Source organism: Antedon bifida, chromosome 5 (genome assembly GCF_963402885.1).
Source record: "Antedon bifida chromosome 5, ecAntBifi1.1, whole genome shotgun sequence".
Classification (NCBI taxonomy): Eukaryota; Metazoa; Echinodermata; class Crinoidea; order Comatulida; family Antedonidae; genus Antedon; species Antedon bifida.
This window is the reverse complement of record NC_136230.1, coordinates 23,741,882-23,764,271: the sequence shown is the minus strand read 5'-3', so window position 1 is coordinate 23,764,271 and position 22,390 is coordinate 23,741,882. Positions and strand designations below refer to the sequence as shown.

General features: G+C 38.1%; 2 protein-coding genes and 1 pseudogene across 2 annotated transcripts; 2 read left to right on the top strand and 1 right to left on the bottom strand.

Annotated features, from left to right (window-relative positions):
• Nucleotides 1–2,129: 2,129 nt before the first annotated feature.
• On the top strand, nt 2,130–2,714 carry LOC144843439 (uncharacterized). The gene has a single exon (XM_078700224.1). It carries the CDS (start codon nt 2,130–2,132, stop codon nt 2,712–2,714), a length of 585 nt encoding a protein of 194 aa, XP_078556350.1.
• Nucleotides 2,715–10,457: 7,743 nt separating this feature from the next.
• Nucleotides 10,458–11,854, top strand: LOC144843438 (uncharacterized; annotated as a pseudogene).
• A 5,351-nt stretch (nt 11,855–17,205) lies between these two features.
• On the bottom strand, nt 17,206–18,954 carry LOC144842839 (uncharacterized). Its single transcript, XM_078699388.1, has 3 exons — nt 18,469–18,954; nt 17,464–18,138; nt 17,206–17,216 (listed from the first exon to the last, which is right to left on the bottom strand). Exons 1-2 carry the CDS (start codon nt 18,857–18,859, stop codon nt 17,636–17,638), a joined length of 894 nt encoding a protein of 297 aa, XP_078555514.1. The 5' UTR covers nt 18,860–18,954; the 3' UTR covers nt 17,206–17,216; nt 17,464–17,635.
• Between the last annotated feature and the right edge of the window lie 3,436 nt (nt 18,955–22,390).

The window sequence follows — 22,390 nt, the reverse complement described above, 5'->3', positions numbered from 1 at the left end:
ATGAACTTGTAACCCTGAAATCTGTGTCTGCAACAGAACTTAAAATAGGCAAACGACAATTTACAACCTCATGAGAGCAATGTCACGGAGGACAACATATTCCCTAGCTAGACAATATGAATATTCCGTAGCTTTAGCAAATGCTGATGCACTTCTAGGCATTATATTACCCTTTCCGCTTGGCCACCAACAGTAATTAAATTGCCCTAGGTCGAGCAATTATGCTCTTGACATCGTGAAAAAAAAAACACATTCTCTACACACAAAAAAGAATTTCCCTGAATTTGTATTTCATAAACCCACAGTAAACTTAAAGGACAACATTATCGAGAACCATATTTTGACAACGTATTAGGGATGTACATATCATTTCAGAACATTTACACAGAGATTTACGATATCGCCACGCGCGCTCGCCGCACAGCCGTCCCCGTAAATTGCTGTGACGTCAAGTGTGCTTAGAAAAATTTACCTCATGAGTTTTCAATGCTGTTAGCATACAAGGCAAAATAAAAAATAGCGTCCCCGCCCACATTATTGTTTCCTATTAGGTTAAGGGCGTGCATATATCATGAATATTCATGATTCATGCCTGAGCTCCTGACGTCATACTTACAAAACACACTGTCTGATGCACGTTCGCGGGGTGCAGATCGGAGTTACTGTACTCTTTTTCTCTCGATGTTGTTGTTAAAGACACTAGACCTGCAATTTTTGACGTTTTGTAAAAATAATGCATATAATAGATCAAACAGGTATAGCGCAAGTTCTTCACACAAACACCCACATATAACATGGCGATACAATGGTACTAATAAAGTTACAGTTCATGGATAATAGAGCTTGTAAAGTTCTAAGACACATATAGATGAGGGCGCTAGATAATTATTTAAGATTAGCCCTCTAGCCATAACCTTTGACACATGATCTGGGGATGATGGCGATAACCATGTGTTAATGATGGTTTCGTAGTTCTTTAGGGGAACTAAACATCCAAGGTATAGTTTAAAGTATAGTTTCATAGGGAAACTAGATAGATAATTTTAGATAATATTATTACTAGATAAAAGAAGATTTCAAGTTTACTAGGAAGGTTCAGAAGTTTCGAAACCTCAACCTCAGTTCCATATTACGATACTCAAATTTTAAAGAATAAAGATACTTTGACAGATTTATTACTGAGCATCGTGATTGTTGTTATCTGCCTGACTTATCCTGTACATCTGTTAACATTTCGAAACTTAACAATGTCAAGCACACAGAGTTCGACTAGAAGTAGCCGATTAGAGATATCAGCAGCAGAAGCAAGAGCTGAATTGGCGGTTGCTAAGGCGAGAGCTCAATATAATAACAAGACCTTACAGAAAAGATTAGAACTTGAACAAACAGAAGAAGAGGGTAAATTAGCCGTAGCACAAGCCCGCTCAGATGCCTTGGACAAAGAGCTAGAACGATTGTCTATTACGGCTGATGATACACCTCAGGTACCAAGTACTGATGCGGTCGATAATGTTAGTCAATACCTTGACTCAATAGACGAAAACGAAGCGGTACAACCTGTCTTGGAGAACCAGTCCCACCTACATTATCACAAAATGCAACACCATGGTTTCCAAGCGCAAATCCAACTACAGATCAGACCACAGTTACACCTACACCTGAAATAAGCTCTGCACCTTACCCGATTACACCTACTCCAGCCGTTGAACAGACAAATAATATATACTACTACAGAATTTGATTGAAAAACAGGAAGAAGTACTATCCCAATGGTTGATACTGTCATGGATCAGTTGTTGTTCGTGTGCGTTCTGCGTATTTGCATATAAGTGTCTTGCTGCTAGTTGTTTTGCGAGCATTGTGTTTGGCGCATTTGCATATAGGTGATGTTTTGTTTAACTACCTGGTTTTTCTGTCTGCGCGTCAGAAAAGCTTTTGTTGCAAACACAGGAAGATGTGATTTTCGTTACCGTGTTGTATTATTAAGCCGTTGTTGAAGTTACCATTGTAAGTAGTAAAACGAATTATATTACACGATAGACGGATCATTGCCTGGCATGGTCTCACGTACCACGACAATACAAACAAGTCTACCAAAAAGGGGACTTACACAATTCGACGGAATCCCAATGGATTATGGACGATTTGAGCACGAGATGGAAGGCAAGGTTCGCAGCGAGAGAGATAATCTGTACTATTTAGAACAATACACAACTGGTGAGGTGAACAATCTGGTCAAGAGCTATTTAGCTATGGATCCCGTAGAAGGCTTTAGACAAGCGAAGCAGGCGCTAATAGATAAATACGGTAATCCATTCAGATTGGCGGATGCCTATATTACATCATTAAAGGACTTTCCTGAGATAAAGGCAGAAGATAAAGATTCTTTGTCCAGATACTCATTACTACTTATCGAATGTAAGAACTCCATGTCCAGTCTCGATCATTTACAAGAATTAAATCATACAAGTAGCATACAGACCCTCACGATGAAACTGCCTTACAGCATGAGAGACAAATGGAGGACCAAAACAGACCTTATTCAAGAAACCAGAAGGGTACAATTTGACGACTTCGTACTATTCGTAGAAAAACAGGCCAGGATTCTTAGTAATCCTACGTTTGGGAACATTAAAGATGAAAGGGTATCTCAGCGAAAACCACCACATAGACCAAAGGGAGGTTATTTGGTTTCACCAGAGAAAAAAACGTGAAGGTAAGAGAAATTGTGTTGATATGCGACAACTCACCAAGAGGACAATTGCCAATGGGCAGAGTGATAGAGGTATACCGTGATGAGAAAGGTTATGTTAGAGCAGTGAAGCTCAAGACAAGCACATCTGAACTGAAAAGACCAATTACCAAGTTGGTGGTGTTGTTAGAAGCAGATTCTGCAAAATTATTTATGTCTTAATATATAAGTAAATTTTACGCTATTTTAATTAACGATAATACAAAATTTTAAACGAGACTAATTATTAAGATTACTAATTGTTGTTTGTAGTTGCTAATGCTCATTTTACGTTATTAGCATTAGGTGGGCCTGTGTAACGTTATAAGATACATATAGATGAGGGCGCTAGATAATTATTTAAGATTAGCCCTCTAGCCATCCTTTGACACATGATCTGGGGATGATGGCGATAACCATGTGTTAAAGATGGTTTCGTAGTTCTATAGGAGAACTAAACATCCAAGGTATAGTTTAAAGTATAGTTTCATAGGGAAACTAGATAGATACTTTAAGATAATATTATTACTAGATAAAAGAAGATTTCAAGTGTACTAGAAGTTTCGAAACCTCAACCTCAGTTCCATATTACGATACTCAAATTAAAGAAAGAAAGGGAAAAGAATAAAGATACTTTGACAGATTTATTACTGAGCATCGTGATTGTTGTTATCTGCCTAGGTTACTGTTGTGGGCAAGTATATATAAGGCTATTATTCGTCCTAACCTGCAATACTGTAATGTTGTTTTTAATTTAATACATTGTAAGGAGGAATATCCATTGGAAAAAGTCCAGAAACGTGCCACCAACCTACCTAATCTGGCATAAAGAAGACAAAGAACTAATTTGATTCAGATTTTTAAAATTTTACACGGAGTGGATAATATTTCAGCTGACTCTTTTTTGAGCTTGATAAAGATGTCAGAACACGTGATCATTCTTTCAAATTAAAATGTAAGTTTTCACGCACAAATTGGATGAGAGACTTGTTTGGTCGAAAAGCAATCATACCGGAGGAAATAGTATCTTCAAGATAAACAAATCAAAAATTTAAGTCTCGAACAGGCATGGTCCAACCATCCTCTAAAATTTGCGCCGTATTCGAGATTTTATGTTATTTTCAAGAAGGGCTTATAGGCATAGCCTAGCCTCGACTCCGGATCCAGCAAATGCTGAGTTCCAGAAACAAGTAAGCAAGTAAGTACTGGTTAATAATAATAAATAAGGATAGTAATAATAAATAATAACTTTGTATTGCAGATAATATGGAACCGATGTTCCAAGTGTCATTGTATACGGATCGATGCTACACAAAGGTTACCGAGCTGTTTGCCCAATACAATGCAGGAACGATAAAGGATTCCAAACCCGGAAAGCAATTGAAGCAGTCGGTAGGTTTCATACCTTATTTTCTTTCACATTTATTCTCTCAATAGATAGTAATTACTGGTGTAAACAAACAAACAAGACACACATAGGGATAATTAGTCTCAGTCACTTGCGGTAGAAACCTCGCGTCTTCATTAAAAGGGTTAATAACGTTTAAAAAAACAATCTATTAGGCCTAATTTATTTTCAAAACATTAAAAAACAGGCCTTTTTTTCTACGGGGGTGATTAAAGTTGTTTAAACTAAAAAATGGCCTATTAAAAAATGATATGATGTGCATAAACAATTGTTTTGTTTTCTTTTCAATTGTTATCCACACAAGAGAAATGTTTGTATTGAACCTCCTGAATCCTTATTGAAACGCTTTATAGTTTTTATCAGTATTTTTTACAATTCTATAGTTCTTCATGAACCTACAAGACCTGTCAGAAGAAGACAAGTTTGAATTGCTCTCATCTGTGACAGACGTAACAATGTCCATTAAAGAAGTCGAAAATAAAGCACGGTCGATTAAGCAGATAAAGGTAATTAATCAGAGAAAATTTTTGAAAACTATTCTAGTACTGACAAGGAATGAAACGACCGAAAGATTTCCGGAGCACACGACCGATTCTTTCTTTCTTTTCTTATTATGCAGTTCGATGCAAAGCTACTTTATTCGCACAAAACTACTATCCCTTATAGAAATTAAAATATTGAATAAATAATAATAAAAACATGCTAATACATTTCTTTTGATCGGGAAGTTATTTAAAAGCGAAATTCCACCGGGTTTATTCATGCATTGTCAAGATGCTCTATTTTTGGAGGAATAAAAGCAAAGTCACCCTCAAGCGTCAACAGTTGATATATTAACAGAAGATGGAACAAGATCAAAGTGTCAAGTTATGTCTGGGCCGTTTATTGGCAGGACATTAATATTGGGTTACATCGTGGCCTGCTCGTACTGACAGAGGTATGAATAGAATTGGTGGCGTCATTACAGCTAAGTCAGTAGAACTGCTAATTAAACAACTAGTGACAGGACATAGTAGAGAAGTTCACTTAGTTGTAAATTGCCCAGGAGGGAATGGTAAATAATACATTTATACAATAACTCATAATAATCATTCATTGAGGTTAACCAAAAACAAGGGCATGTCGCTAAAATCCAATCAAATGGGGAACATTCTTGTTCTTTGAGTCATTACTATTGTCGTTTGTACAAACGAAATTAATGAACTAGCAAAATAATTTATTTTATTGTTATTATAATTATAATTAGTGTTCAAGAAAATAATTTTTCAACGGCGCAATTGTATATCCTTGCTCGAGAATGATGTGGAATCCGAATTAAGATCCAGATTAGTTCGTTTCAAAGAAGAAATTGAAAAAAGCATTCAACTTGAAAATGGAGCCCAATCGGATGGTAAGTTATAGTTTATTTTTATCTATTGTCATGGATGCTAATACGAAGAACAATACACAAGCGATATTGAATACATTGAAGTCGCAATACAATGCTGATAATTTTGATGTTTGTGGTGCAATATACTGCGTATCGTATTTTCTTCGGATTATATATTCATTTTTTATTCTTTCTCCCTCTTTTTGGTTTAATTATAATGTTTCATTATACATTGTATTAAACTAGTTAATGTTGATGTATATCTTTATATAGGCCTAAAACAAGGTTTTGTTTATTAATTTCTCAGCGTTACTAAAATCAAAATATAAAACAAAACAAATTATACGGCAAGTTTATGCAAATAAAAACAATTAGAACTTTAGAAGAGGAAATGTTGTTATCGCTAAATTGTAGTATTTTGATAATATTGGAATCGATAACAATCAAAATATGCATATTTTTACAATTTTTTATACATTTCAGCTATGAATGGCCAAAATTGAAGTAAAAGTCGATTTTGTTGAATCTGCTCAGACGTATAATGTTTGTACTGAAAAAAAAAACGTGTTTTAATCGCCTATCACGATACTGCAAGTTTAGTTAGTGCGTGTTAAAGTAGTCCGTACATTGCTTCACAAGCGACCGTCCTAGACACTGGGAGGCCTGAGATGCCTGAATGACAAACTAGATTTGTCAAATGAATTTCGTCAGCACTGTGAATTTACGTTTAAGGGATCGCTGTCAGAGATAAATGAAAATCAAAAAGTGAACTACCTGATAACATACATTGGGGACAAAGGTCGGGAAATTTACACAATATTTACATGGAACCCACCTGTTCCAGCAAATGGCGACGTCCCCGCCCAGCCAGCCGACAATGACACACTTGAAGGTGTTTTTGCCAAATTCGAGGCGTATACAAAGCCAAAAGGAAACGAGATCCGGTCAACGGTCGAATTTAACAACAGAAGTCAAAGAAATGGAAAAAGCTTAGACAACTTTGTGACGGATTTGCGTGTCCTTGTTAAGGCTTGTGGGTTTGGAGAGGAAGACCGAAGGTTACGAGACGCAACTGTCCTGTGGTCAAGGCATGCACGAGTGCAGGAAAAGTTCTTAGAAGAAGGAGACGAGCTTACACTGGCAAAAGCCATAACAATTGGTCAACACATGAAACATCACACGCTAGACTCAGTGTAATGAGCACCGACAAAACCGTAGACATGGTGCAACGAAATAGAAAGTCACAAAAAACTGGAGGTGGGCATATTAACAAACACAGACCTAGCAATGGGAAAAATGCCAACGATGTGGTACAACACATCCTCCAAAGTCAAAGAAAGTTTTGTCGAAAATAGCCTGAATATAGATGAAATTTTCTTAATTACAACAGAAGTTAGCAAAGCAGATAATCAATTTTCCCAGGATCTTATTTACAATTGCTCCAAACAGGAAGTTGAGGAAAACAAAGAAGAACAAACACCATTGTTAGAAATAATAAACACTCATTACATGAAACAAAGGAACTCATAGCTAGGTTCACATTCAGAAATTATCGTGAGTTTCGTTATCATGATGTTCTATGTGAACCTGCAGGAAGTCGTTAACGTGATCTTGAATATCACGTTATTTCCGGCTAACGTGCTCTCGGAGAGCCTGTTAATTATCATGATCTTACGAAGTTATCATGATATATTAGACACCATTATATGTAGATTGCTAATCGCGTTATGTATGGGTCTTCGACCCAACCGGAAGACGACCCCAACAACAACAACAATTTTGACAGCGCGTTATTCTTTTTGACGTCGCCATCTTTCAACCAAGCTGCAAATACATTATTTTTATTTAATCGCAATCTTTCGTTCAATTTTGATACTATTTACATCGCCGTTTCTGTGAGCAAAATGGGTAGGCATAAATGGTCAACAAAAGAAGAGAGGGATCTCATAGAGATTTGGAATGAGCCCGAATTAAAAGAGAAACTAGAATATGTTCAGGCAGAAAGCGAAGGTGCATGAAGAAATGGCTAAACGCATGAATGAGAGAGGGTATAGGCTTATTTGAATTTCTATATAATATAAATAAATAATGGCGAAACTTTAATATGGAAAATAATAATAATAATTTAGTATATTTTTATAATCTCCTTTTTTCGTTTTTACGTACCTAGAGATAACAGGCGACATGGTGAAAACCAAGCTAAGAAATCTCCGAGAAGAGTATAAGAAGGCAAGGGGTGGCGTTATAACAAAGACAGGCCAAGGATAGAATTTTGTGCGGGACAGCGAAGACAACCATGGTTGTCCTCACTATATAGTTTTACATGAGATACGCAACAAACCAACAAACAAGCTACCGCACGTCACACACATGTTCTCAACGTTTGACCTCTGTCACGCAACATTGCACCTCATTAGCATACTTATATCATAAAAATGTCCAATTCTATGTGAACGCTCTTCCTGCTAACGTGATATTCAATATCACGATACGAGAGCACGATAAAATTTTAGCTGAACGTGGCAATTGACCCAGAACTGTGCAACAATAGCTTAGACCTAAATGCTTTCAACACTTCAAATATCTTAACAGAAATTGCAATGTATTTGACAAAAAAACACCTTAATATTTCTAGTTTCAATGTAGTTACTTTACCGGGAAATTTTGATGAAATCAAATATTTAATAATACTTCGTCGAAAAGGGTGTGTATCGGTAAATAGCAGAGGTATGCACTCTGTATGTGTGTGCCAAATTCATCAAAATGTAAAACGTTTAGTATCAAAAATTCCTGGTCGATTAGAGTACCAGAGATTGCGTGATGCTAGTGTGTGACAAATGTCCAGGGAAGGCTGCTCTTGTTGAGGACTTATCCAACACATTTACTAAAAATGAAATCGATTTCGAAGAAAAGATAGCATTTAAGCAATGGATAAATACAGATAAACCAACTATTGCTACGCTCCAACTTCCACTACCTGAATTTATAGAGCAGGTAGCTGATGCATTTGATCGACTTCGGCAACATCATTAAATCACAAAATCTCAATCTGCTCATCTTACTTAAAGAGGATCTTTCGGATGACACTGCCATTGTTCTGTTAGATTTTGCAGAAAACTATAGTTTCTTGATTCAGGATACCATACAAGAGTTGTACTGGGACAACAGTCAGGCAACCCTCCACCCATTTGTAATATATTACAAAGAAATTGATGAATTAAAATTATTGAGTACTTGCGTCATCTCGGATTCATTGAAGCATGAAACATCAACTGTACACGCTTTCATTACTACTTTACTTTCACATGTAAAAGAGGTCTTGCCTCATATAAATAAAATTGTATATTTTAGCGATGGGGCAGCCAGCCAATACAAGAACTATACAGATTTGACAGATATGTGTTTCCATAAGAAGGATAATGGTTTGCATACAGAATGGAATTTCTTTTCCACAAGCCATGGGAGGAGCCCGTGTGATGGTATAGGTGGTACCACGAAGCGTCTGGTAGCGAACGCAAGCTTGCAAGCGACAGAGACCAACCAAATATATGATATGATGATATGTACAGATGGGTTTGCGACCATATTCAAGGAATAAAGTTTTTCTTCGTAACAGATATGAACACCTTCAATCCGAGTTTCAAGAAGTACGAGAGCACGTAAAGGACTTAGAAGAATCTGGAATCATCCGACCGAGTCAAAGTCCACTTCGGAAGAAGGATGGAAGTATGCATCTATGCGTCGACTACCGTAAGTTAAACTCACAAACCGTACGGGACGCTTTTCCATTACCGAGGATAGAAGAAAGCCTTGATTCTCTTGCAAACGCAAAATATTTCTCAAGTCTTGACTTAACGTCGGAGTATCTCCAAATCCAAATGGACCATAATGATCAGCACAAGACGGCATTCACTACACCATTTGTTTGTTGGAATATAACAGGATGCCGTTTGGACTCAAGAACGCCCTTGCCACGTTTCAGCGTCTGATGAACACTGTTTTTGGCGACCTTAATTTGACCGACATTCTACTCTATCCAGATGACATTATTGTGTTTAGTAAAACGGTTGAAGAACATGAAGAGAAGCTTCAAAAAGTGTTTAATAGGCTCCGCACACATGGCCTTAAGCTGAAGAGGTCCAAATGTAAATTCTTCAAGAAAGAAGTTCAATACCTTGGACATCGTGTTTCAGCAGATGGAGTGACAACCGATCCAGAAAAAGTAGCAGCGGTAGAGAACTGGCCGGTTCCGAACGGCATTAAAGAGGTACGCCGCTTCCAGACCTCTATTTAATCTTATTGAAGGCGACACAAGACGTACTAAAGGCGGTAAGCAACGGAGGCGGTAAGCAACGGAAACAGTATACAACGCCATTTCAATGGAATTCGAACGCACAACACAGCTTCGAAACCATTCGTGATAACATCAAGTCCACTCCTATTCTAGCTTATGCAGATTTAACACTTACTTTCATCTTACAAACCGACGGTCTGGGTGCAGTCCTGGCTCAGGTCCAGAATGGAAAGAGAGAGTGATCGCATTTGCCAAAAATCAAATCAAATTCAGAGAAGATATACCCAGCGCATAAATTAGAATTCAAAACTTTACATTGGGCGGCGACTGACAAGTTTCGAGATTATGTGTATGGGCACGATGTTACTGCGGTCACTGACAACAATCCTTTAACTTATGTATTGGGGAAAGCAAAACTAGACGCTCATGGTCAACGATGGGTCAACGACCTTTCACAATGCAATATCAACATTATATATCGTCCGGGACGTAAAAACGACAACGCCGATGCACTATCGAGAATTCCATGCGAAACAGTGAAGAATTTACTAGATAACTGTCTACGACGAAAAGATACGGAATAAAGTTTTTTATTACCACCGTCAAATAATTCACACATTATTAATAATAATAGCCCTACAGGTATCTTTGCCACATGAGGAAATTAAACAGGAACAGAGGAGAAACAAGATCACTTCCAGACTGTGAGGCAGAGAGGAGAGCCCTCAGTAATGTATTCCCATGGTCCTCACGTGTTCTTTGTGCGTTTCACATATTGCAGGCTATGTGGAGATACCTGTGGGATACAAAACACAGGTTAAAAAAGGAAGATAGACCACGATTTATAGGCGCGGTCAAGGCAATGCTGTATGCATCTACTGAGGCTCAGCTACATGTCTTTTATAAGGATTTGATTGGTGATGATAGTTCAAAGTCCTATCCACAATTTATAGACCACGGAACTAAATTGTATGGCAGACGCGAGATGTGGGCTTTGTGTTATCGAAACGAGCTACCAATGCGTTCAAATAACACCAACAATTACTGCGAGGCTGCAATGAGAATTTTGAAGGACCATATTTTCTAACGTACTAAGGCCTTTAACATGGTTCAGTTTTTGATTTTCTCCTGACGAGAGTTGAAGTTCACTATGAAAGACGACTTACTTAGATGTTGCAAACAATAGGTTGGGTAAGGCGATTTCCACAAGATTTGCTTCAGTGAGTGGCTGGCAGCTCCTTAAAGAGGATATTATCAAAACAGGTGACAACTCATTTGAGGTACCATCTCAAAATTCAGAAGGAGTAACGTGCAACGTTAATATTGAGGCAGCATCATGCTCGTGTGTTGTTGGCAGAAATGGTGGGCCTTGCAAGCATCAACACATTGTTTTGAAGCATTACGGCATACATACCATCATACTGTGAACAGTCCGACCCTAAGAAGAATGTTTTACACCATTGCCACTAGATACGAGATGCATAAGGATTGGTTTTTATCTTTGAAATCTAACGAAAGTGAAGAATTACACATACAGTGCATCACAATGTATCAAGAACAGGCACTTTTTCCTCGACTGATATGGACGCTCATCCTTCGACTGCTGTAGCTGAAATGCCTGCACATCAAGGACAGCACGGTGAACAAGCACAACTATTCATATACCTCCTAAAGGAAAAGGAGCAGCAACATCCAGATATTTTCTGTGATGCAATATCCTGTTTCTTTAATAGTGTGAACAAAATTAAGACAGACGCCGCACTTGTTTCAGCCCTGCGTACATTCGGCAAATATTCTGGTGAGAGTGTGATGAAAAAGCGCCAAAGAAGGTTGAGAAAAATCATTGGCGTACAACCTACAGCTGTGGCTCGTAGAAAATCATCTCTTGGTGGGCGAAGGTCTCTTGGATCTGGGCGTCCACTAAAACAAATACAGGTAAATAGCAATCCAAAGCTTATGCAAAAGAAAAGAATAAGGAGGGCTCCTCACAAACTTTCAACCTGTGTAAAAACAAATATTTCATTGGGAAAAACCCATTCAATGAAAAAGTAAGTAAGTTTCGCAGTCAGGACGGAAACGTTACACGTCACAACTTTCAAGGATATAGCTTTAATAACAGTGATGCATGATACATAGGGGCTAGGCGCTTTAATAACAGTGAAGTTATACTTATTATATATAATAGGCCTATTGTTTAATATTAGTTTAATACCGGGTGGCAACATTTTTTTTAAATTCTTTATATTATAAATCTTTTGGAAAATAGCCGATTATGCACAGATATTTTAAATAAAGTTAAGTAAAAACTCCCTGGATATACTGTACATTAATATCACCTGCTGTATTGAGTTTTGTTTTGACGATCTATTTAAAATAAACATGGTTCAGATTCAGATTCAGATAACATTTATTCAGATAATAATGAATGAACATGTATCTTGAATAAAATATATGAAAACGTTCACTGCCATCACTTGATATCGTATCATATCATCTGGGGTGGGGTGCAAGGGTGCACCGCCCCCACCCTAATTTTTAATTTATAAAAGAAAAAAACACCAGGAAATATAACTACTATGCCACAACCATGGTGGGACTGAGGCATATTGCATCCCTTTAAAGAAATACTGCACCCGCAGGCGACAGACATCATGGACCGAAAATATCAGAGAAGGCGCGATTACAATACATCGGAAACGCAGTAGTTTCAAACTGTTAAATGGATTAGTTGAAGACATTCTTGTTGTGTAGAATAAAATAAAAAATAAAATGTACAGATTGGTATGATGTAGGCCTACTATAAAAGGGTAAAATCAATGTTAAAACCTCCTTGGTAAAAGCGCTAAAACCTTCTTGGGTGTTACAGTATCATCATAAATATTATTTTATTATACCATCATATACCTATTACAGTATGACCTAAATGTAATTATTGCATGAATTGCTTTCATTGTAGGCCTATTTATCAGCAGTCAAAAAAGAACATTATAGTAGCAGTAGGTAGCTGACATGACAGCGAGTAAAAATTGGGAAAGCAATTCCCTGCTCTGCTTGCGTGACCGCTGGCGCTGACTGTTTCAGCCTGGCTGTTGTAATTTTAATATTCATGAGCGATGGAGCGCGCCCTTTATTGACTTCTGCTAAATCGGCCTTGACGAGTAAACAAAACGTATGCTCTGCTTGCTACAAACATTAGAGGGTCTACAAGGCAACAACAAAACCCCATGCTGATATTTCAAAATTTTGGTCCACAGAAGAGATGGGTGTCTGCGCAAAGGAGGATGTTTCACTCTGAGCCCCAGAAGCGCGGACAATGAGAAGCAATGCTCGTAAGAAAAGCGTCTCCAGAAGAAACCAGCATCTGCAAATCAATAAAACGAAGCAATTGAAGATCTAGTTGACCGTGGATTTACAAGAAAACTCTCAATTAAGGAGAAGAGTGAATATTCTGGGCCAGCGCATGTCATCCCACACATGCTGTAGTCAGACCGGAAATGATAGTACATCAATCAGGATTGTTTTCAACTCATCCAGTGTATGCCAGGGTGTATCTTTAAACGACTGCTGGAGTAAAGGACCTGACCTGTTACAGAATTTGATGGAAGTAATCATGATAATTTAAGGTTGTTGTTGAGGGAGACATCAGCAAGATGTTTTATCAAGTGAGGATTCCACTGAGCGATATGCACATCCACCGATTTCTATGGAGAAACTTTGAACAACGTACTCCTGACACGTATGTACTGACCATAGTGACGCCATCCATGCCAATCACAGCTAACCCCTGAAAACTGCCAGAGAAAACGAAGCCAACTATCAGCAAGCTGCGAAGACACTACGTCAAGACACTTACATGGACGACATGTGTACGTCTGTTAAAGACGAAACCAATGCTGTAAACCTGACCAAAGATATAGATAAAGTTCTGTCTACAGCCAAGTTCAAGGTGAAAAAATGGGCGTCAAACATTAATCTGAACGGTGACCAGGATTATTCTGAAGACGAGCAGAAGGTACTGGGTGTATGGGAACCGAGAACAGATGTGATTAAGTACAAGGTGGAACAGGACGATGTTAATGTTAAACTTACTAAGCGAACAGTATTAAGCGAAATATCTAAGACCTTTGATCCTATCGGATTTGCAGGGGCATTCTTAATTCGAGCTAAGATCATGATGCAGCGTCTTTGGGCGACTGGAGTCGATTGGGATGATGAGTTGAGTGTTGCGGAGACAGCCAACTGGGTTAAGTTCTTTGCTGAAATGAAGAGTTTGCATGGTGTTAGATTCATGAGGTGCTTGATTCCCAAACCAGATGTTGAAACATTACAACCAGTAATATTCTGTGATGCGTCTGAAACTGCATTACGAGACGGATAATGCATGATAGTTCAGTTGGTGTGAGGTTCCTAACTGCGAAGTCCCGCGTTACACCGCTTAAAACTGTACCAAGACTCGAATTACAGGCAGCTGTGTTAGAATTAAAGAAATGTCTGTGAAGTTTTATAAGGCTGTCTTTCTGTCGGATTTCATCACTGCTCTATCCTGAGTAAGAGGATAAACTGCCCGACTCACCCATCCCAAGTAAAAGAATTATATAGAACAATGCAGTTGTCATAATACATACTTATCGCTGCAAATTTACTCTGGACATGTTTGATTTGAAGTATGAGGGTGTGCGTGCGCGTCGGATCTCAGTTTACACCTCACTCACATATTCATAAAATAGTGGTTATCAAACTTCAACTTACAGGTAAGTCTCGTTTAATCATTCTAATATTAGTTCAAACCCTATCACACCATAGTTGGAAAAATCCAAATCTCAATATGGCTCTTCAAGGCATCAGCATTACGAGAATAGAAACTGCAACGATGGCAATGGAACAGAAGATAAAAGAAGGGAATTTAACATTTAACGATTCTGAAAGAGGAAATACAAGATACAATAAGAAGCCAAGATCCTCCTTGGAAGTGTATTCTCCCGTCTGCAACTGAAATTTGAACATGTCAAAGTTTTCCATGCTGCATCAAAAGAATATATGCTAAAGCTAGGTCGCCAGCAGAAAAAGATGGATCCAGATTTTGAACTTGAAATTTTGCTGGATACATCAAAATCATACAAGTTTTCGAAGACACAGATATCATTTATGAACAAACACTGCATCAAGGGCCCCTACCAATTCAAGAAGTGTAGGGATGAAGAATGAACATCACCTGAAGTGTTTGCTCAGCTCCAGCACTTGCCTTTTATAGCCCCGCAGCAGGAAAAGTACCAACACTTTGAGGTAATTATTAGGGTTTTATTATTATTTTTTTTATATTAAATTATACCCTAAAACTTCAATTTTAATCAAAACATTTAATTAAAAACCATCAAATATGTTTTCAGTAATTGTACTTCCAGATACTCCTCCGACAGCACCAGGAATCGATGCTGCAAATCAAGTACTACGTTTCCACGAGCCAGATGTACTACCTGTACCATAAGTGCCTATCAACGCGATACCACCAAGATTAAATGATCAGAGAGCTAGAAGAGGCCGAAGAAAGATGAAGAGAGAAAGAACAAATTCTATCGAGAAATCATAGTCGTTACAAATCAATTAGATGCACAGAAAAGGCTAGTAGAGAAGTGAAAACAAAATTCATCGAATTAAAGAGCAGTGGGTTAACGTCCAAGATTCACCACGATCAAAAACCAAAAAGCTGCTGAGGCACTTGTTTCGTTGAGTTTTGTGATTTTGAAAAAGTAATGAGGCGTATATTCAGAAATGATAATCCGCTTTTGTTGCTAATGTTTAAAGCCTATTTTCCACTAGGCGAATTTGTTCGCGCGAATAATATATTTTCGCGGCGAAAAAATTCGCGCTACCTTTTACTTATTTTCCACGCGAGAGCGAATGACTTTGCGATTTTGACTGTAGGCCTATGGTGATTAACATTACACGATGCCGGCTGTTAATTTAAGAAACCTTCTTTTAATCAAAATTAAGTTGTTAAGGCTTTTATTAATTCGAAGACAGAAACAACGAAGAATAAAATACAGAAAGAGGTTTTGGGTTAGACCGATTTACAGTGAAAGAGAACAAAAAGGAGAATACCACCTGTTAGTTAAAGAATTGAAGCTGTATGATGCAGAGTACTTTTTTAGATGCTTTCGAATGTCACCAACAACGTTTGAGGAACTTTTGAGTTTGATTGCACCATTTATAACGAAACAAGATACTAAATTAAGGAAATCCATCGGTCCCAGTGAGAGATTAAGTGTTTGCTTAAGATACTTAGTAACAGGCGATGCACAAGTCACAATTGCTGCAAGCTACCGTATGAGCCCATCGGTAGTTGGAAGAATAATTGATGAGACGTGTGGTGCTATATGGACAGTCCTAAAAGAGAAAGGCTTCATCAAACATCCATCAACAGAGGAAGAGTGGAAAGGTATTTCTAATGAATTTTTCGAGTCATGGAATTTTCCCAACTGTGTTGGGTCTATAGACGGGAAGCATGTAGTGATGCAAGCACCTAATAATTCAGGCTCATCATATTTTAATTACAAGAAAACCTTTAGTATTGTACTTATGGCGGTTTGTGATGCGAACTATAAATTTACATTAGTAGACATTGGAGACAGTGGACGTCAGAGTGATGGTAGTGTATATGGATGTAGTTATTTGGGACATGCTATAGAGAATAACTTGCTCAACATTCCAGCTCGAGAGATGCTCCCAAATTCAGACAAAACATTGCCCTATGTGTTTGTTGGAGACGATGCTTTTGGATTAAAGAAGCATATGATGAAACCCTATCCTTCTTCACATTTAGAAACTGATCAACGAGTGTTTAACTATAGGCTGTCGAGAGCACGAAGAGTCATCGAAAACACCTTTGGTATAGCTGCAAGCAGATTTCGCATTCTGAGGAGGCCAATTATTGCCAAAGTACGGAAGGTTGTGCTCATAACGCAGTCTATTGTCGTTCTTTTTCCTAATGAAACAAAATGCATCAAATGGTATTAAATATTGCCCATTACAATTTGTTGACAATGATGGGCCAACAGGGGTAACGCCAGGTGAATGGAGGCAAGATACCGATATTAATTTGCACGGTGGTCTACAATCGATACGTCGGATAGGTTCGAACAACTATTCCAAGGATGCTGCTGCCGTCAGAAATGGTTATAAAGATTATTTTTACAATGAAGGCGCTGTACAATGGCAATGGGGATTAGTTAACCGAACTTAAAGAAATACAGTCGGTTTACAGTATAACGAAATTTAAAAATAAGTAAATGAAAATATTTAATATGAAGGAAATCAATACTGTTACATCAATCCGATTTAATTAAAATGTAAATAACGGTTTTTGTAGACGTATACAGTATAATACTTATTTGCACTAAGGGGCCTATAAATAACACTAAACAAATAATTATTTGTTTTAATTACAGTATACTATCCGATCCGATTTAGCCTAATTAAAATGTAAATAACGGTTTTTGTAGACGTATACAGTATAATACTTATTTGCACTCTATAAATAACACTAAAAAAATAATTATTTGTTTTAATTACAGTATACTATCCAATCTCATTTAATTGAAATATAATTAACGGTTTGTAGACGTATTACAGCATAGTACTTATTTGTACTATATAAATAACACTAAAAAAAATAATTATTTGTTTTAATTACAGTATACTATCCGATCCGATTCAATTGAAATGTAAATAACAGTTTTCTTATATATATATACAGTATATAATTATTTGCAAAGACGCATTAAATGTTATTAGTAAATGGTAACATTAACAGTTCTTATGTTACATATGTCTGTTTTACTCCTCGAATTCTATATCAAAAAGCAATTGGCTTATTTTAACCATAGCGAGTCGTTGTCTTCGGCGGTCAAATGCTGAAACAATTGGAATAAGGCTCCTGAAATATAGAGCGACTTCATCTTCCTGTTGATTCGAACCCGATATCAAAGAATTAATGGCTTCCGATGTCGTTTCCAGTTGGTTTATTATCATTGTATCAAGTTCGTCATGTTGCTTTTTCCGTTTTATCGGTACTTGTGGTATAATCGTCGACACACAGGGATCAATATTCTCTTCATTAGAAGCATGCCTTGTAGTAGTAATACCACTACTTGTAGCTTGACAGTTGCTGACAGTTGGCTTGTTGGCTGTTTTTTCATGCAGAAATCTCATCTGTTCAAAATACTTGCATTGCGGTAAAGACGTAGCGGCTGCCCCAGACCGTATCATTGAATTTCTCTTGTTTAGGCACTTCTTTAGTGTGTCTTTCAAATTTTTGAGTTGTCGCTGAAGGAATTCAACTAAAAAAATATAACAAATTATACCAAATTAATACTTTAACTTTAATTTTTGTAGGCCTAGCCTAGGCCTACACGCGAGTAATTTATCCAAAATTGAAAATGGACTGTTCGAATAGGCCTGCCTGCCAGTAGGCTTGCTAGGTAGTGTAACCTAGGCCTAGCTAGTAGATTAGACCTCCTCCTAGAGGCTAGGCCTACTAATTTAATATTAAGATATAGGGGCCTAGCTAGCCTAGCAAGTAGTAGGCCTAGTCTAACCTAGTCCTAGTAGCCTAGCTAGTAGGCCCTAGGCCTAGCCTAGGCTAGGCTTACTTTAGAGTTTGTTTTTACCTTCTCTATTGAAAATTTCTCCTATTGTTTTCCAGGCGTTAACTTTAATTGCACGGTTTTTATACTTTTCAGAGTTAACATCCCACAGACATTTGTGTTTTCTGACTTCTTCTATGAAGAGTTCTTTGTTAAACAGACCTAGGCTTAGGCCTAAGCTTTCCTCCTCTGCTGGTGGTGGACTGCATGCCTCCTGTGGCTGGGGTCCTGTCGCGACGACTACGACGCCTGCTTCTGTTGCTCCAGTGCCGGTAGGTCTAGGCCTAGTCTGCTGCTCATCACACTCGTAATAGCCTTGGCCTATTAGTATTTGGCCTCCTAGGCCTAATTCTGTCTCTTCTAGATCTTTCACAGCACCATCTTCAATTGTCATGAGAATTTCGCTACACTCCATATTAATATGACTCAAAAAATAGGCCTATCACTTGAATCGGATCGGATAGTATACTGTAATAAAAAAAAAAGCGCGAGGTCGTATGAACAATTTGAGAAATCCGGGCCGCCGGACGATTTGACAACTCATTTCTCGAGCAGCTCTGTGATTGGTTGAGAAGTTTTCGCTTCGCAAAAAGTAGAAACAATTCGAACTAGTAAATTTCGCTGAAGCGAAAAATCAAAGGAACTAGAATTCGTCGAAGAAGGGAGTATGACAGACAGAAACTCGAATACGCATGCGCATAGCATGACGCTTTCGATTCGCGCGAAAAAATTCGCCTAGTGGAAAATAGGCTTAATGCTGGTTTCTGTGTAAAGTTGTCGAAGACAACGAATGTGTCAATTTACTGTACTAACTGAATGGTTATGAGATTACAAATACCTGTCATCTCATTGATATGTTTACAGGTTCACGAAAACTACAGTATTTTTACGATTTTCAATTGCATGCCTTTATTATGGTTATTGTTTATTACTTGATTGAATATTTACTGTCTGGATCAACAACATTGCTTGGATTTGATTTAACAGCTGAAAATTATTGCAATTTTGTGTTTTCGTTTATGAAACTCTCAAATTGGATGGATATACTTTTGATTTGAACAACACTTTGGATAATGATATATGATTTGTTCTTTATATTATTATTATGATCAACCTTCATTTGATCTAGGTCAGGAAACCGATAAGTTATTAGCCTAGCCTTATATGAATAGGCTCATTGTTGGAATCTTATAATAGTACTGTAATTCGAGTGGGTAAGTGGAACGAAACAATTTTTTTAAAACATACATTGATCATCGTAAGCTAGCATGGCAGTGCAATTACGTCAAACCGACTTTCTGCCAGCGCTACAATGGCACACTTTCTTAGCTTTGTAGATTATTTAGATGCCTTAGCAGCACCGGGTGATGATGCCGGACTTTTACGGGTAGTTTAAAACTTGTTTAAACCGCTAGCTTATAGATCGAAGGAAACACTTTTAATTCAATAGACGATTTTAAGCAATCATTTATGCGCCGATTTACTCCAGCCCATTCCACGTATGCTAACGTCCAGCTTTTTGATAACATACTTTTCAAATCTGGCGCCGAACAACATATGACAAAAATTAGGCAATATGCAGCCAGAATCATTTGCGCTAAAAAAACAGATTTGTAATAAGTTTCTCAGTTTACTCCCTAAAGCATGTCACCGTGCTGTAGTCATGGTTATGCCTGACGATTCAACGTCCGATCAATTGGTTACCATTACCCAGAAATATCTGGATACTTCAAATTTAAACCCCAGAACTTCCGATGTGGTATTTCTAAATCAAGAATCTGACCTTTCTACAGACCATAAAAAGCTAAGATACATTCCCTAACTTTAAACAATGGACCAGAACGTAAATATAGGTGACCATTCACCACACCTTCATAGACGTAAGCCTAGATATGCACCCGATAGGGCACAAAGTATACTATTCCCAAAACAGGTTCCATAGCAGAATGCCGACTGGTTCTTATCTGCTGACACAAGAATTAGTGGTAAAGAACGTCTGGTATTGCCACCTGCAGTAGTCAACTATTCTGTTAGTGTTACTGTTTGGTCTTCTTATCAATATCACAGGTTTTGAGAGTACCCTTTTTGATAGAGAATTTGATGCTTATGTTGATCACTCTTCTTTGATTCATATTGTGAAATCTAAGTCTGTCAAAGCAACAAATAGATTAAGTAGGTTGCTTGAGAAATTGTCTGAATACAGTTTTACTTTGCATTATAAGAAGGGAGAAGACATTCCTTTAGCTGATTTTCTTTCTAGAGCTCCCAGAGAAGCTTACTCAGACATTGATAGAATTATGCAAATTTCTTTATGTGCTCAAGATTCATATCCTATCCAAGAACGTCCAGTTACACGTGCGTACGCTAAGGCACAAGGTATTCAGATTCCGCCAATACAACAACAAGAAACGCCTGAAATACCACCAACTTTACAAGTAAACGATGTACAACAACGACGAAATTAACAGATAAATAAAAGACGTCAACAACTAAATGAACATATGTTCCACAACAAACCGATCATAGCATGATACGTCGACAGAATGAACATATAAATGTACAAAGACAAACCGAACAGAACACACTACATCATCAACAGATAATGACAAACAATCAATACGTACAGCAATCTAAGCAAAATCGAAAAATCGATTTCCCTCCTCAAGGAAGATGTCAGTTGCGTTTATTGCAAAGAAACCTTGAAAAAATAAAGTTTGATGGGCTGGCTAGAGAAACTAAAATCGAGTTTCTGAAACAGTCAAGAGCATGCTTTGGCTGTCTCCGTGTAGGACACCGCAGCAAGGAATCGAACAACGCAGCAACGGATCGAATGTAAGACTTGCAAGGGAGCTGACCCCACACAGAGATCCGATTGCCAACCAGCCGCCAAACGTTGGATCAGCCTCTTCAACAAGAGGCGAATGTACTCTCGCGATTGTATTAGTGCAGGTTACAGCGAGAAACGGGAGTCAGCCGATCAAGACATACGCATTCTTTGATGCGGGAAGCAGCATATTATTTATCAGATGAGCTACTTCACAAAACAGGAGCCGAGGGAAAACGGGCCAAACTAAGTATGACACAATAATGGGAAATACACATACTATGACTACACAAACCATAAAGGGATTGGTAATCAGCAGACTAGATGGTCAAGGGAAGGTGGATTTAACAGTCGCCTATACTAAGAACAGACTTCCGGTTTCGAGAAGACACATCTCAACCAGCGAAGATGTTGCTAAATGACCACACCTAAAAGACATAACAGTGAAGAATACTGACGCCGGAATTGGCCTGTTAATAATCGGAAACGCCGTAGCTGAAGCGTATTGCCCACTAGAAACTATTACTGGACCGCCAAATTGACCACATGCTACTAGGACTAGGTTGGGCTGGCTTAAATGGAATCATCGCAGATAAAGGGTCACACAAGCCATGAAACCAAATCCCAGAAAGAGGTATTAACGTGTGCAGAATGTCTAGCTAAACATCTCAACATAAGTAGACTCCCACCACCAGTATTTACTGGAGATCCTCTTAAATACCCCAATTGGTAAAAGCGCCCTTGAAACGCTTATCGAGAAAAGAGGCATCCCTCCAGCTGAACAACTACATTATCTGAAGAAATATGTCGTTGGATCTGCCAGACAAGCATTGGAAGGTTACTTCTACTTGACAACAGACGACGCATTTGTGAAAGCTAAGCAGATGGTAGAAAAGTGATACGGCGACCCCTTTGTAATAGGAAATGCATTTCGCAGTAAGTTATATTCTTGGCCTACGGTAGCATCTAGAGACGGATCAGCTCCAGGAGACTTAGTAGACTTCATGAGGCAGTGCGTAGCAGCCATGGAGAACATTGGCCATCCCGATGAAAGAGAAAACCGTAAAATACTAGCTAAGCTACCATATTGGGTAATAACTCGATGGCCAAGAAAGTTTGCCG

What these genes read in the sequence shown, in the direction of transcription:
- LOC144843439 (XM_078700224.1), top strand. Translation starts at nt 2,130, where the DNA reads ATGGATTATGGACGATTTGAGCACGAGATGGAAGGCAAGGTTCGCAGC.
- LOC144842839 (XM_078699388.1), bottom strand. Translation starts at nt 18,859, where the DNA reads ATGGAGTGTAGCGAAATTCTCATGACAATTGAAGATGGTGCTGTGAAA. An exon ending in AGAAATTTTCAATAGAGAAG is followed by an intron (nt 18,139 to 18,468) that starts GTAAAAACAAAC and finishes ATATTTTTTTAG; the next exon opens with TTGAATTCCTTCAGCGACAA.